The sequence below is a fragment of the Hemiscyllium ocellatum genome, chromosome 7 (assembly GCF_020745735.1).
Source record: "Hemiscyllium ocellatum isolate sHemOce1 chromosome 7, sHemOce1.pat.X.cur, whole genome shotgun sequence".
NCBI classification, from domain to species: Eukaryota; Metazoa; Chordata; class Chondrichthyes; order Orectolobiformes; family Hemiscylliidae; genus Hemiscyllium; species Hemiscyllium ocellatum.
The window spans coordinates 1,140,146-1,153,950 of NC_083407.1; the positions used below are offsets into that span (position 1 = coordinate 1,140,146).

The following is a 13,805-nucleotide window of genomic DNA, read 5'->3' on the forward strand; positions in this document are numbered from 1 at the left end:
AATATATTTCCAAGGAGAAAGTGAGGACTGCAGGTGCTGGAGATCAGAGCTGGAAATGTGTTGCTGGAAAAGTACAGCAGGTCAGGCAGCATCCAAGGAGCAGGAGAATCGGCGTTTCGGGCATGAGCCCTTCTTCAGGAATGAGCCAAGCAGGCTAAGATAAAAGGTAGGGAGGAGGGACTTGGGGGAGGGGCGTTGGAAATGCGATAGGTGGAAGGAGGTTAAGATGAGGGTGATAGGCCGGAGTGGGGTGGGGGCGGAGAGGTCAGGAAGAAGATTGCAGGTTAGGAAGGTGGTGCTGAGTTCGAGGGTTGGGACTGAGACAGGGTGGGGGGAGGGGAAGTGAGGAAACTGGAGAAATCTGAGTTCATCCCTTGTGGTTGGAGGGTTCCCAGGCGGAAGATGAGGCGCTCTTCCTCCAGCCGTCGTGTTGTTATGGTCTGGCGATGGAGGAGTCCAAGGACCTGCATGTCCTTGGTGGAGTGGGAGGGGGACTTGATGTGTTGAGCCACAGGGTGGTTGGGTTGGTTGGTGCAGGTGTCCCAGAGGTGTTCTCTGAAACGTTCCGCAAGTAGGCAGCCTGTCTCCCCAATATAGACGAGGCCACATCAGGTGCAGCGGATACAGTAAATGAAGTGTATGGAGGTGCAGGTGAATTTGTGGTGGATATGGAAGGATCCCTTGGGGCCTTGGAGGGAGGTGAGGGGGGAGGTGTGGACGCAAGTTTTGCATTTCTTGAGGTTGCAGGGGAAGGTGCCGGGAGTGGAGGTTGGGTTGGTGGGGGGTGTGGACCTGACAAGGGAGTCATGGAGGGAGTGGTCTTTTCATAACGCTCCCCCCTTACTTCCCTCCAAGGCCCCAAGGGATCCTTCCATATCCGTCACAAATTCACCTGCACCTCCACACACATCATTTACTGCATCCGCTGCACCCGATGTGGCCTCCTCTACATTGGGGAGACAGGCCACCTACTTGCGGAACGTTTCAGAGGACACCTCTGGGACACCTGCACCAACCAACCCAACCGCCCCGTGGCTCAACACATCAAGTTCCCCTCCCATTCCACCAAGGACATGCAGGTCCTTGGACTCCTCCATCGCCAGACAATAACAACACGACGGTTGGAGGAAGAGCGCCTCATCTTCCGCCTACTAACCCTCCAACCACAAGGGATGAACTCAGATTTCTCCAGTTTCCTCACTTCCCCTCCCCCACCTTGTCTCAGTCCCAACCCTCGAACTCAGCACCGCCCTCCTAACCTGCAATCTTCTTCCTGACCTCTCCACCCCCACCCCCACTCCGGCCTATCACCCTCACCTTAACCTCCTTCCACCTACTGCATTCCAACGCCCCTCCCCCCTCCTCCCTACCTTTTATCTTAGCCTGCTTGGCACACTTTCCTCATTCCTGAAGAAGGGCTCATGCCCGAAATGTCGATTCTGCTGCTCCTTGGATGCTTCCTGACCTGCTGTGCTTTCCTAGAAACACATTTTCAGCAATATATTTCCAAGTCAGTCCTGTGGCTTAGAGAGGAGCTTGCAGGGGTGGTGTTCCCATGTATCTGCTGCCCATGTCCTTCTAGATGGAAGCGCTTGTGGGTTTGGAAGGTGCTGTCTGAGGATCTTTGGTGAATTTCTGCATTGCATCTTATTGATCGTAGACACTGCTACTTCTGAGCATTGGTGGTAGAGGGAGTAGATGTTTGTGGATGTGGTGCCAATCAAGCGGCTGCTTTGACCTGGATGGTGTTGAGTTTCTCGAGTGTTGTTGGAGCTGCCCCCATCCAGGCAAGTGGGGAATATTCCATCACACTCCGGACTTGTGCCTTGTAGATGATTGACTAGATTTGGTGAATCAGGAGGTGAGTTACTTGCAACATAACTCATAGCTTCTGACCTGTTCTCATAACTACTGTATTTGTAAAGCTAATCCAGTTTAGTTTCTGGTCAATTATACCTCCCCCATGATGTTGATACAGGTATTCAGGGATAGCAATGCCATTGAAAGCCATGAGACAATGGTTAGATTCTGTCTTGTTGGAGATCTTCTGGCACTTGTGCAATGTGCCTCTTCAGCTCCAGCCTGGATAGTGTCCAGCCCTTGCTGCATTTGGACATGGACTACGTCAGTATCTGAGGAATAGTGAATGGTGCTGAATGTTGTGCAGTTACTGGCAAACATCCTCACATCTGACCCTATGATGGAGGGAAAGTCATAAATGAAGTAGCTGAGACAGCTGGACCGAGGACATTTCCCTGAGGGACTCCTGCAGGCTGAGATGACTGACCTCCACCAACCACAACCATCTTCCTATGTGTCAGCTATGACTCCAGCCACAGGTGAGGTTCCCCCAATTATCATTGATATTAGTTTAGCCAGGGCTCCATGATGCCACACTCAGTCGAATGCAGCCTTGATGTCAAGGGCTGTCCCTCTCGAATCCAGCTCTTTTGTATATGTTTGACCCAAGACTGTAATAAGGTCAGGAGCTGGGTGACTCGGGGGGAACCCAAACTGGGCGTCACTGAGCAGGTTATTGCTGAGCAGGTGCTGCTTGATAACTCTGTTACTGACCCCTTCCATCACGTTACTGATGATTGAGTAGCAGTGGGACAGGATGGGGCAGTAACTGGCTGTTTGGATTTGTCCTGCTTTTTGTGTACAGGGCATACCTGCACAATTTTCCATATTGTTGGGTAGATGCCAGTGTTGTAACTGTACTGGAACAGTTTGGGCAGGATCTTATAACATAGAAACAGGAGTAGGCCATTTTGCCTATTGATGCTGTCTTTCATTCAATACAATAATGACTGATTGGGCAGTCAATGCCTTTACCCACCCTATTCACATCACCCCATAACCATTGGTGACCAGAAATCTTTCATTCTTTACCTTAAACATACTTAAAGCTGGATCCTCCACAGCCCTCTATGGGAGGGAATTCTGAAAATTCACAACACGAGTTTTAAAACAAAATTCTCCTCATCCCGGACCTAAGTCGCATCATTCTCATTGTTAAATATTGTCCCAGACTACACAACCTGGGAATAATTTTACCTGCATCTACTCTGTTTTTTTTAAGTGTCTTGTAGGTTTCAATGAGATCATCTCTTATTCTTTGAAATTCTGCAGAATACAGGCACATTTTGCCCAGTCTCTCGTCATAGGTTAGTGCTGCCTTCTTGGGAACAAGTTTGGTGAACATTTGTTGCACTCCCTCTTTGGAACTTGAGACCAAGTGTCCACAGCGCTCCAGGTGTGGTCTAACCAAGCTGCTATAGAACTGAAGCATGACGTCACTGTTGCTCTGTTCTAACCCTCATGCACCATTCGCCTTTCCAGGGCTCAGCACATACTAGAGCAAAGGTCTTCGAGTTAAAATGGATGTCTGGCAGGAGCTTGAGTTTGCTAGTACACAGAGAACATTTTGTATCGAAACGCCAAGCAGCAGTCTTTTTAAATTTAGCCAATCAATTTTTTTTTAGGTCCTTAGCTATCAAAAACCTATTAAATTCACGGTGAGAGTACACTTTGGTGACAGTGACCACAACTGCCACACATTTAGCAAAGCCTTGAAGAGGGAAAGGAGCAATTACCAAGGGAAGATATTTAATTATGACGCTATCAGACAGGATTTGGGAAGTACAGACTGGGCTGCAAATGTGTTGCTGGTCAAAGCACAGCAGGCCAGGCAGCATCTCAGGAATAGAGAATTCGACGTTTCGAGCATAAGCCCTTCATCAGAATAAGAGAGAGAGAGCCAAGCAGGCTAAGATAAAAGGTAGGGAGGAGGGACTAGGGGGAGGGGCGATGGAGGTGGGATAGGTGGAAGGAGGTCAAGGTGAGGGTGATAGGCCGGAGTGGGGTGGGGGCGGAGAGGTCAGGAAGAGGATTGCAGGTTAGGAGGGCGGTGCTGAGTTGAGGGAACCGACTGAGACAAGGTGGGGGGAGGGGAAATGAGGAAGCTGGAGAAATCTGAATTCATACCTTGTGGTTGGAGGGTTCCCAGGCGGAAGATGAGGCGCTCCTCCTCCAGCCGTCGTGTAGTTGTGTTCTGCCGGTGGAGGAGTCCAAGGACCTGCATGTCCTCGGTGGAGTGGGAGGGAGAGTTAAAGTGTTGAGCCACGGGGTGATTGGGTTGGTTGGTTCGGGCGGCCCAGAGGTGTTCTCTGAAGCGTTCCGCAAGTAAGCGGCCTGTCTCACCAATATAGAGGAGGCCACATCGAGTGCAGCGGATGCAATAGATGATGTGTGTGGAGGTACAGGTGAACTTGTGGCGGATATGGAAGGATCCCTTGGGGCCTTGGAGGGAAGTGAGTGTGGAGGTGTGGGCGCAAGTTTTACATTTCCTGCGGTTGCAGGGGAAGGTGCCGGGGGTGGAGGTTGGGTTGGTGGGGGGTGTGGATCTGACAAGGGAGTCACGAAGGGAGTGGTCCTTGCGGAACGCTGATAGGGGAGGGGAGGGAAATATATCCTTGGTGGTGGGGTCCGTTTGGAGGTGGCGGAAATGGCGGCGGATGATACGTTGTATGCGCAGGTTGGTGGGGTGGTAGGTGAGAACCAGTGGGGTTCTGTCTTGGTGGCGGTTGGAGGAGCGGGGCTCAAGGGCGGAGGAGCGGGAAGTGGAGGAGATGCGGTGGAGGGCATCGTCGATCACGTCTGGGGGGAATCTGCGGTCCTTGAAGAAGGAGGCCATCTGGGCTGTGCGGTGTTGGAATTGGTCCTCCTGGGAGCAGATGCGGCGGAGACGAAGGAATTGGGAATATGGGATGGCGTTTTTACAGGGGGCAGGGTGGGAGGAGGTGTAGTCCAGGTAGCTGTGGGAGTCAGTCGGTTTATAATAGATGTCTGTGTTGAGTCGGTCGCCCGAGATAGAAATGGAAAGGTCTAGGAAGGGGAGGGAGGAGTCTGAGACAGTCCAGGTGAATTTGAGGTCGGGATGGAAGGTGTTAGTAAAGTTGATGAACTGTTCAACCTCCTCGTGGGAGCACGAGGCAGTGCCGATACAGTCATCGATGTAGCGGAGGAAAAGGTGGGGGGTGGTGCCAGTGTAGTTGCAGAAGATGGACTGTTCATCCAGGACCTCATCACCTCAGGGGATCTCCCATCCACCGCCTCCAACCTCATAGTCCCACAACCCCGCACCGCCCGTTTCTACCTCCTGCCTAAAATCCACAAACCTGCCTGCCCCAGCCGACCCATTGTCTCAGCCTGCTCCTGCCCCACCGAACTCATCTCCCAATACCTCGACACGGTCCTGTCCCCTTTAGTCCAAGAACACCCCACCTACGTTCGGGACACCACCCACGCCCTCCACCTCCTCCAGGATTTTTGCTTCCCCGGTCCCCAACGCCTTATTTTCACCATGGACATCCAGTCCCTGTACACCTCCATCCCCCATCACGAAGGACTCAAAGCCCTCCGCTTCTTCCTTTCCCGCCGCACCAACCAGTACCCTTCCACTGACACCCTCCTTCGACTGACTGAACTGGTCCTCACCCTGAATAACTTCTCTTTTCAATCCTCCCACTTCCTCCAAACTAAAGGAGTTGCCATGGGCACCCGCATGGGCCCCAGCTATGCCTGCCTCTTCGTAGGATATGTGGAACAGTCCATCTTCCGCAACTACACTGGCACCACCCCCCACCTTTTCCTCCGCTACATCGATGACTGTATCGGCGCTGCCTCGTGCTCCCACGAGGAGGTTGAACAGTTCATCAACTTTACTAACACCTTCCATCCCGACCTGAAATTCACCTGGACTGTCTCAGACTCCTCCCTCCCCTTCCTAGACCTTTCCATTTCTATCTCGGGCGACCGACTCAACACAGACATCTATTATAAACCGACTGACTCCCACAGTTACCTGGACTACACCTCCTCCCACCCTGCCCCCTGTAAAAACGCCATCCCATATTCCCAATTCCTTTGTCTCCGCCGCATCTGCTCCCAGGAGGACCAGTTCCAACACCGCACAGCCCAGATGGCCTCCTTCTTCAAGGACCGCAGATTCCCCCCAGACGTGATCGACGATGCCCTCCACCGCATCTCCTCCACTTCCCGCTCCTCCGCCCTTGAGCCCCGCTCCTCCAACCGCCACCAAGACAGAACCCCACTGGTTCTCACCTACCACCCCACCAACCTGCGCACACAACGTATCATCCGCCGCCATTTCCGCCACCTCCAAATGGACCCCACCACCAAGGATATATTTCCCTCCCCTCCCCTATCAGCGTTCCGCAAGGACCACTCCCTTTGTGACTCCCTTGTCAGATCCACACCCCCCACCAACCCAACCTCCACCCCCGGCACCTTCCCCTGCAACCGCAGGAAATGTAAAACTTGCGCCCACACCTCCACACTCACTTCCCTCCAAGGCCCCAAGGGATCCTTCCATATCCGCCACAAGTTCACCTGTACCTCCACACACATCATCTATTGCATCCGCTGCACTCGATGTGGCCTCCTCTATATTGGTGAGACAGGCCGCTTACTTGCGGAACGCTTCAGAGAACACCTCTGGGCCACCCGAACCAACCAACCCAATCACCCCGTGGCTCAACACTTTAACTCCCCCTCCCACTCCACCGAGGACATGCAGGTCCTTGGACTCCTCCACCGGCAGAACACAACTACACGACGGCTGGAGGAGGAGCGCCTCATCTTCCGCCTGGGAACCCTCCAACCACAAGGTATGAATTCAGATTTCTCCAGCTTCCTCATTTCCCCTCCCCCCACCTTGTCTCAGTCGGTTCCCTCAACTCAGCACCGCCCTCCTAACCTGCAATCCTCTTCCTGACCTCTCCGCCCCCACCCCACTCCGGCCTATCACCCTCACCTTGACCTCCTTCCACCTATCCCACCTCCATCGCCCCTCCCCCTAGTCCCTCCTCCCTACCTTTTATCTTAGCCTGCTTGGCTCTCTCTCTCTTATTCCTGATGAAGGGCTTATGCTCGAAACATCGAATTCTCTATTCCTGAGATGCTGCCTGACCTGCTGTGCTTTGACCAGCAACACATTTGCAGCTGTGATCTCCAGCATCTGCAGACCTCATTTTTTACTCGAAGTACAGACTGGGAGCAATTGTTCCACAGAAAGGGCACACAGACATGTGGAGATTATTTCAGAAGCAGCTGTTGTGAGTGATGCACAAATTTGTTCCTCTGAGACAGGTAAGAAGGGGTAAGATTAAGGAACCTTGGATGATGAGAACAGAGGAACTTCTCATCAAAAGGAAGAAGGCAGATTACATAAGGTGGAGGAAGCAAGGATCAACTTTAGAGGATTACAGGCTTGCTAGAAAGGAGCTCAGAAATGGACTGAGGAGAGCCAGAAGTGGGCACGAAAAAGGCTTGGCAAGAAGGATTAGGGAGAACCCAAAAGCCTTTTACCCATACTTGAGGAATAAGAGAATGATCATGGAGAAGGTAGGGCTGATCATAGATAGCGGACGGAACTTGTGCATGGAGTCTGAGCAGGTAGGGGAAGCCCTAAATTAGTTTTTTGCTTCGGTTTTCACCAAGGAAAGGGAACTTGTTGTAAATGAAAACTTTAAGGAGTTAGGAAACAGGCTTGAACAGATCAAGATTGATGATGTTGATGTGCTGGAAATTTTGGAAAACATTCAGATTGCTAAGTCCCCAGGGCCAGACCAGATTTATCCCAGACTGCTCCGGGAAGTGAGAAAGGAGGTTGCTATGCTGGCAAGGATATTTGTCTCCTCACTCTCCATGGGAGTTGTACCGGAGGATTGGAAGGAGGTGAATGTTGTTCCTTTTTTCAAGAAGGGTAATAGGGAAATCCCTGGCAATTACAGACCAGTCAGTCTTACGTCTGTGGTCAGCAAAGTTTTGGAAAGAATTCTGAGGGATAGGATTTATGACTATTTGAAAAATCATAGTGTGATTAAAGGCAGTCAGCATGGCTTTGTGAGGGACAGGGCATGCCTCACAAATTTTATTGAGTTCTTTGAGGAGGTGACAGGCGATGAATGTATAAGCAGTGGATGTGGTGCATATGGACCTCAGCAAGGCATTTGATAAGGTTCCCCACGGTAGGCTCATTCATAAAGTCAGGAGGTATGGGATACAGTGAGATTTGGCTGTCTGGATTCATAATTGGCTGGCTGACAGAAGGCAAAGAGTGGTTATAGATGGAAAGTATTCTGCCTGGAGGTCAATGTTGAGTGGGGTCTTGCAGGGCTCTGTTTTGGGCCTCTGCTCTTTGTAGTTTTTATAAATGACTTGGATGAGGAAGTTGAGGGGTGGGTTAGTAAACTTGCAGATGACACAAAGGTTGGAGGTGTCACCGATAGTATCGAGGGCTATTGCAGGCTGCAGCACGACATAGACAGGATGAGAAATGGCAGATGGAGTTCAACCTGGATAAATGCGAAGTGATGCATTTTGGAAGATCAAACTCGAATGCTGAATATAGGATTAAAGACAGGATTCTTGGCAGTGTGGAGGAACAGAGGGATCTGGGTGTTCAAGTACATAGATCCTTCAAAGTTGCCCCCCAAGTCGATAGGGTTGTTAAGAAAGCGTATGGTGTTTTGGCTTTAATTAATAGAGGGATCGAGCTTAAGAGCCGCGAGGTTTTGCTGCAGCTCTACAAGTCCCTGGTGAGACCACACTTGGAATGTTGTGTCCAGTTCTGGTTGCCCTATTATAGGAAAGATACAGAGGCTTTGGAGAGGATGCAAAGAAGGTTTACCAGGATGCTGCCTGGACTGGAGGGCTTGCCTTATGAAGAAAGGTTGACGAAGCTTGGACTTTTCTCTCTGGAGAGAAGGAGGAAGAGAGGTGACCTGATCGAAGTGTACAAGGTAATGAGAGATATGGATAGAGTCAATAGTCAGAGACTTTTCCCCAGGGCAGGATTGACTGGCATGGGGGGTCATAGTTTTAAGATATTAGGAGGAAGGTATAGAGGGGACATCAGAGGAAGTTTCTATATGCAAAGAGTTGTGAATGCATGGAATGCGTTGCCAGCTGGGGTGGTGGAAGCAGTCATTAGGGACATTTATGTGACTGCTGGACATGCACATGGACAGCAGTGAATTGAGGGGTGCGTAGGTTAGGTTAATTTATTCTGGTTTAGGAATAATCCTCAGTACAACACTGTGGGCCGAAGGGCCTGTTCTGTGCTGTACTTTTCTATGTTCTAAATTTAAATCTAATAATTTTGATAACCTGGGACCAATCCGATTGTAAAACTATTGGTGGGCCATCAAGAGTATAAAAGGTGAGGGCATTTGGAAAATTGGGGAAAGCCAACTGCCATCTGCTAAGAGATAACAACTCTCAACTTTTAGAGAGAGCACCATCTATTTACCATGGTACCACAGCACACTATCTAAAGTCCTGCCAAAAGATTCCCTCGGAGAAGACACAGAATATTCCAGAAGACATGTAATCTAGCTGTAATTTCGAGAGACTAAATTCTATTGTTTTGTTATATAGGTGGGATTTGTATTTATTGGAACAGCCTACCATGACTATGAGAATCTTGCATCATTCAAGAATAGTTTGTAGTTAGGAATTGTTTGGTTTGTTGATAGTTTAGTTAAGTTGTTCACTGTGAGAGTTAGATAAATAAAATGTCACTTGTTGATTGTGAAGTGAGTGTCAGAGATTTCTTTTACTTAACCACTAGAAGTTGTTGAAAAATGAATCACCCCTTTTTCACATGCCTTTTACAGATTATAGGGTGAGACGCTCCCCTTTTGGTGATTCTGTTTTAGTTGTCAGAGGGAGCTCAACCTCCGTTTTATAACAGTACCCTGTGCCTCTCAGCCCATGTCATGTCTGAAGCAGCAGGAAGGTGCGAAGGGTTTAATTCTGTTCTTGTGCTGTGAATCTGTCTGTGAGTGGACACTAATGTTCCATTCCCTGTATTTCAGGCTGCTGACTCCCGGGATTCCATGGCCATGGCACTCTATTCCCAGTGCTTTTCCTGGATCATTAGGAAAATTAACACAAAGATCAAAGGAAAGGAGAGTTTCAAATCCATCGCCATCCTTGACATCTTTGGTTTTGAAAACTTTGAGGTGGGTGAATAGTTCAGGCTCTAACTGAGGAGAAAGGGGGTGGGGGGAGGTCTACTATCTCCAAACCCTCAGTTCCATCCACAAACAAAGTCTGAGGTATCAAGGAGTTTGTTGTGTTGTGAGGGGGTCAAAACATTCTGGTGAAGGGGTGAGGAGCCATGAGGCCATGGTTGAAGGTAAGAGGTTGAAAGATTGTGAGGAGACTTTGAGAAGTTGTGATGGAGATTCAAGGATGAAAGGTTGGGAGGTTTGGCTGGGGGGGTGAGCGGCTAACAGGTTTGGGTGAGGAGTTAAGGGGTAAGGAGCTGAGATGTTGTCCTAACTAAGGGATGATGGATTGAAGAATGAGGGGTTGAGAAGTTATGGTTGGAGCAGAGGATGTGAGTGAGGGGTAAGGGACCTAGATGTTCTGGTTGAGGTATGAGAGATGAAAGGTTGAGCATAGCAGAGCTGACACTGACTTCTCTTTTCACAGATTAATCGGTTTGAACAATTCAATATTAACTATGCCAATGAGAAACTGCAGGAATATTTCAACAAACACATCTTCTCCTTGGAGCAGCTGGAGTATAACAGGTGAGGTGACCTCAGCAAGCTCAAACCTCTGAGCCCAACCTTAAACCTGCCCTGCCCTTTCGAAATGCAGCCCACTGACGTCATTCTCTCACCTGTGGAAAATCACACCAGCTCATATCCACTTCTTTATTTCTGCAGAGAAGGAATGAGTTGGGAAGCAATTGATTGGATGGATAATGCCGAGTGTTTAGACCTGATTGAAAAGGTAGGAGATTTTGCAGTTCATGAAGGCCAGGAAATCAGCAAAAATTCTAGGAAGTATTCCAGAAATCCCAGATTGTATGATGCCGAAATAACAAACCTGTATCTCATTTAAGTCAAGAACCACAGCATCACTCAGAAATGCGATGAAACAAGAGACAATGTAACACCACAGTGTAAAGGGAGCTTTACTTGGCATCCATTCCTATGCTCAGGCTTTCCTGGGATCTTCACTCCATATGTAGCCCCATGCTGTCCCTGTCCTGAAAGCATTTGGTGGAGATAGTGCAGAGGAGGCTTTACTCTGAATCCAGCCCCCGGTGCTGTCCCTGTTCTGAGTGTGTTTTAACAGGGGAATACATTACGGGGAACAAAGAAATGACAGAAGATTAAATGGGTACTTCAGATCTGTGTTCACTGGAGAAGACACAAGCAATCTCCCTGAGGTAACAGTGACTGAAGGACCTGAACTTAAGGGAATCTGTATTTGCCAGGATTTGGTGTTGGAGACACTGCTAGGTCTGAGGTGACAAGTAGGTTAGACCAGGGAAACCCAGTGGATGTGGTCTATCTAGACTTTCAAAAGGCCTTTGATAAGGTGCCACACGGGAGGCTGCTGAGCAAGGTGAGGGCCCATGGTGTTCGAGGTGAGCTGCTGGCATGGATTGGGGATTGGCTGTCTAACAGAAGGCAGAGAGTTGGGATAAAAGGTTCTTTTTCGGAATGGCAGCCGGTGACAAGCGGTGTCCCGCAGGGTTCAGTGTTGGGGCCACAGCTGTTCACATTATATATTAATGATTTGGATGAAGGGACTGGGGGCATTCTAGCGAAGTTTGCTGATGATACGAAGTTAGGTGGACAGGCAGGTAGTACTGAGGAAGTGGGGAGGCTGCAGAAGGATCTAGACAGTTTGGGAGAGTGGTCCAGGAAATGGCTGATGGAATTTAACGTGAGCAGGTGCGAGGTCATGCACTTTGGCAAAAAGAATAAAAGCATAGACTACTTTCTAAATGGTGAGAAAATTAGTAAGGCCAAAGTACAAAGGGATCTGGGAGTGCTAGTCGAGGATTCTCTAAAGGTAAACATGCAGGTTGAGTCCGTGATTAAGAAAGCGAATGCAATGTTATCACTTATCTCAAGAGGGTTGGAATATAAAAGCAGAGATGTGCTACTGAGACTTTATAAAGCTCTGGTTAGGCCCCATTTGGAGTACTGTGTCCAGTTTTGGTCCCCACACCTCAGGAAGGACATACTGGCACTGGAACGTGTCCAGCGGAGATTCACACGGATGATCCCTGGAATGGCAGGTCTAACATATGAGGAACGGCTAAGGATCCTGGGACTGTATTCATTGGAGTTTAGAAGATTAAGGGGAGACTTAATAGAGACGTACAAGATAATACATGGCTTGGAAAGGGTGGGCGCTAGGAAATTGTTTCCATTAGGCGAGGAGACTAGGACCTGTGGACACAGCCTTAGAATTATACGGGGTCAATTCAGAACAGAAATGCGGAGACATTTCTTCAGTCAGAGAGTGGTGGGCCTGTGGAATTCATTGCCACAGAGTGCAGTGGAGGCCGGGACACTAAATGTCTTCAAGGCAGAGATTGATAGACTCTTGTTGTCTCGAGGAATTAAGGGCTACGGGGAGAACGCTGGTAAGTGGAGTTGAAATGCCCATCAGCCATGATTGAATGGCGGAGTGGGCTTGATGGGCCGAATGGCCTTACTTCCACTCCTATGTCTTATGGTCTTATGGAAGGTTGATAAGTCTCTGGGGCCTGATGGTCTACATCCCAGTGTACTGAAGGAGGTGGCTCTGGAAATCGTGGATGCGTTGGTGATTATTTTCCAGAATTCGATAGATTCAGGATCGGTTCCTGAGGATTGGAGGGTGGCTAATGTTATACCACTTTTCAAGAAAGGTGGGAGAGAGAAAGCAGGAAATTATAGACCAGTTAGTCTGACCTCAGTGGTGGGAAAGATGCTGGAGTCTATTCTAAAGGATTAGATTACGGCACATCTGGATAGTAGTAACAGGATAGGACAGAGTCAGCATCGATTTTACTGCTCCTCGGATGCTGCCTGAACTGCTGTGCTCTTCCAGCACCACTAAGCCAGAAATTGAGATTTCGGTCAAGAATAAGAAGGAGGCACATGTCTGGTATAGACTGCAGAGATTGAATGATTCTTGAGAAGAGTATAAGGGAAGTAGGAGTATACATAAGAGGGAAATCAGGAGGCAAAACGGGGATACGAAATAGCTTTGGCAAATAGGGTTAAGGAGAATACAACTACAAATACGTAAAGGACAAAAGGGTAACGAGGGAGAGAATAGAGCCCCTTAATGATCAGCAAGGCGGCCTTTGTGTGAAACGGCAGGAGATAATGGAGACACTAAATGAGAATTTTACATCAGTGTTTACAGTGGAGAAGGACTTGGAAGATAGAGAATGTGAGGAAATAGATGGTGACATCTTGGAAAAATGTCCAGATTACAGAGGAGGAGGAAATGCTGGATGTCTTGAAACGGTTAAAAGTGGATAAATCCCCAGGACCTGATCAGGTGTACCCGAGAACTCTGTGGGAAGCTAGGGAAGTGATTGCTGGGCCTCTTGCTGAGATATTTGTATCATCGATAGTCACAGGTGAGGTGTCGGAAGACTGGAGGTTGGCAAACGTGGTGCCATTATGTAAGAAAGGTGGTAAGGAAAACATAGGGAACTATAGACCAGTGAGCCTGATGTCGGTGATGGGCAAGTTATTGGAGGGAATCCTGAGGGACAGGATGTACATGTATTTGGAAAGGCAAGGACTGATTAGGGATAGTCAACATGGCTTTGTGTGTGGGAAATCATGTCTCACAAACTTGATTGAGTTTTTTGAAATAACAAAGAGGACTGATGAGGGCAGAGCGGTAGATGTGATCTATATGGACTTCAGTAAGGCGTTCGACAAGGTTCCTCATGGTAGACT

General features: G+C 49.0%; 1 protein-coding gene across 1 annotated transcript in view; it reads left to right on the forward strand.

The window, feature by feature from the left end:
- LOC132817680 (unconventional myosin-X-like) overlaps positions 1–13,805 on the forward strand; it is a 241,470-nt gene that overhangs the window by 97,248 nt on the left and 130,417 nt on the right. Inside the window, exons 12-14 of the mRNA XM_060828179.1 lie at positions 9,906–10,052; positions 10,528–10,628; positions 10,767–10,833. Of these exons, the coding sequence (XP_060684162.1) occupies positions 9,906–10,052; positions 10,528–10,628; positions 10,767–10,833 (315 nt within the window). The remainder of the gene's footprint in view (positions 1–9,905; positions 10,053–10,527; positions 10,629–10,766; positions 10,834–13,805) is intronic.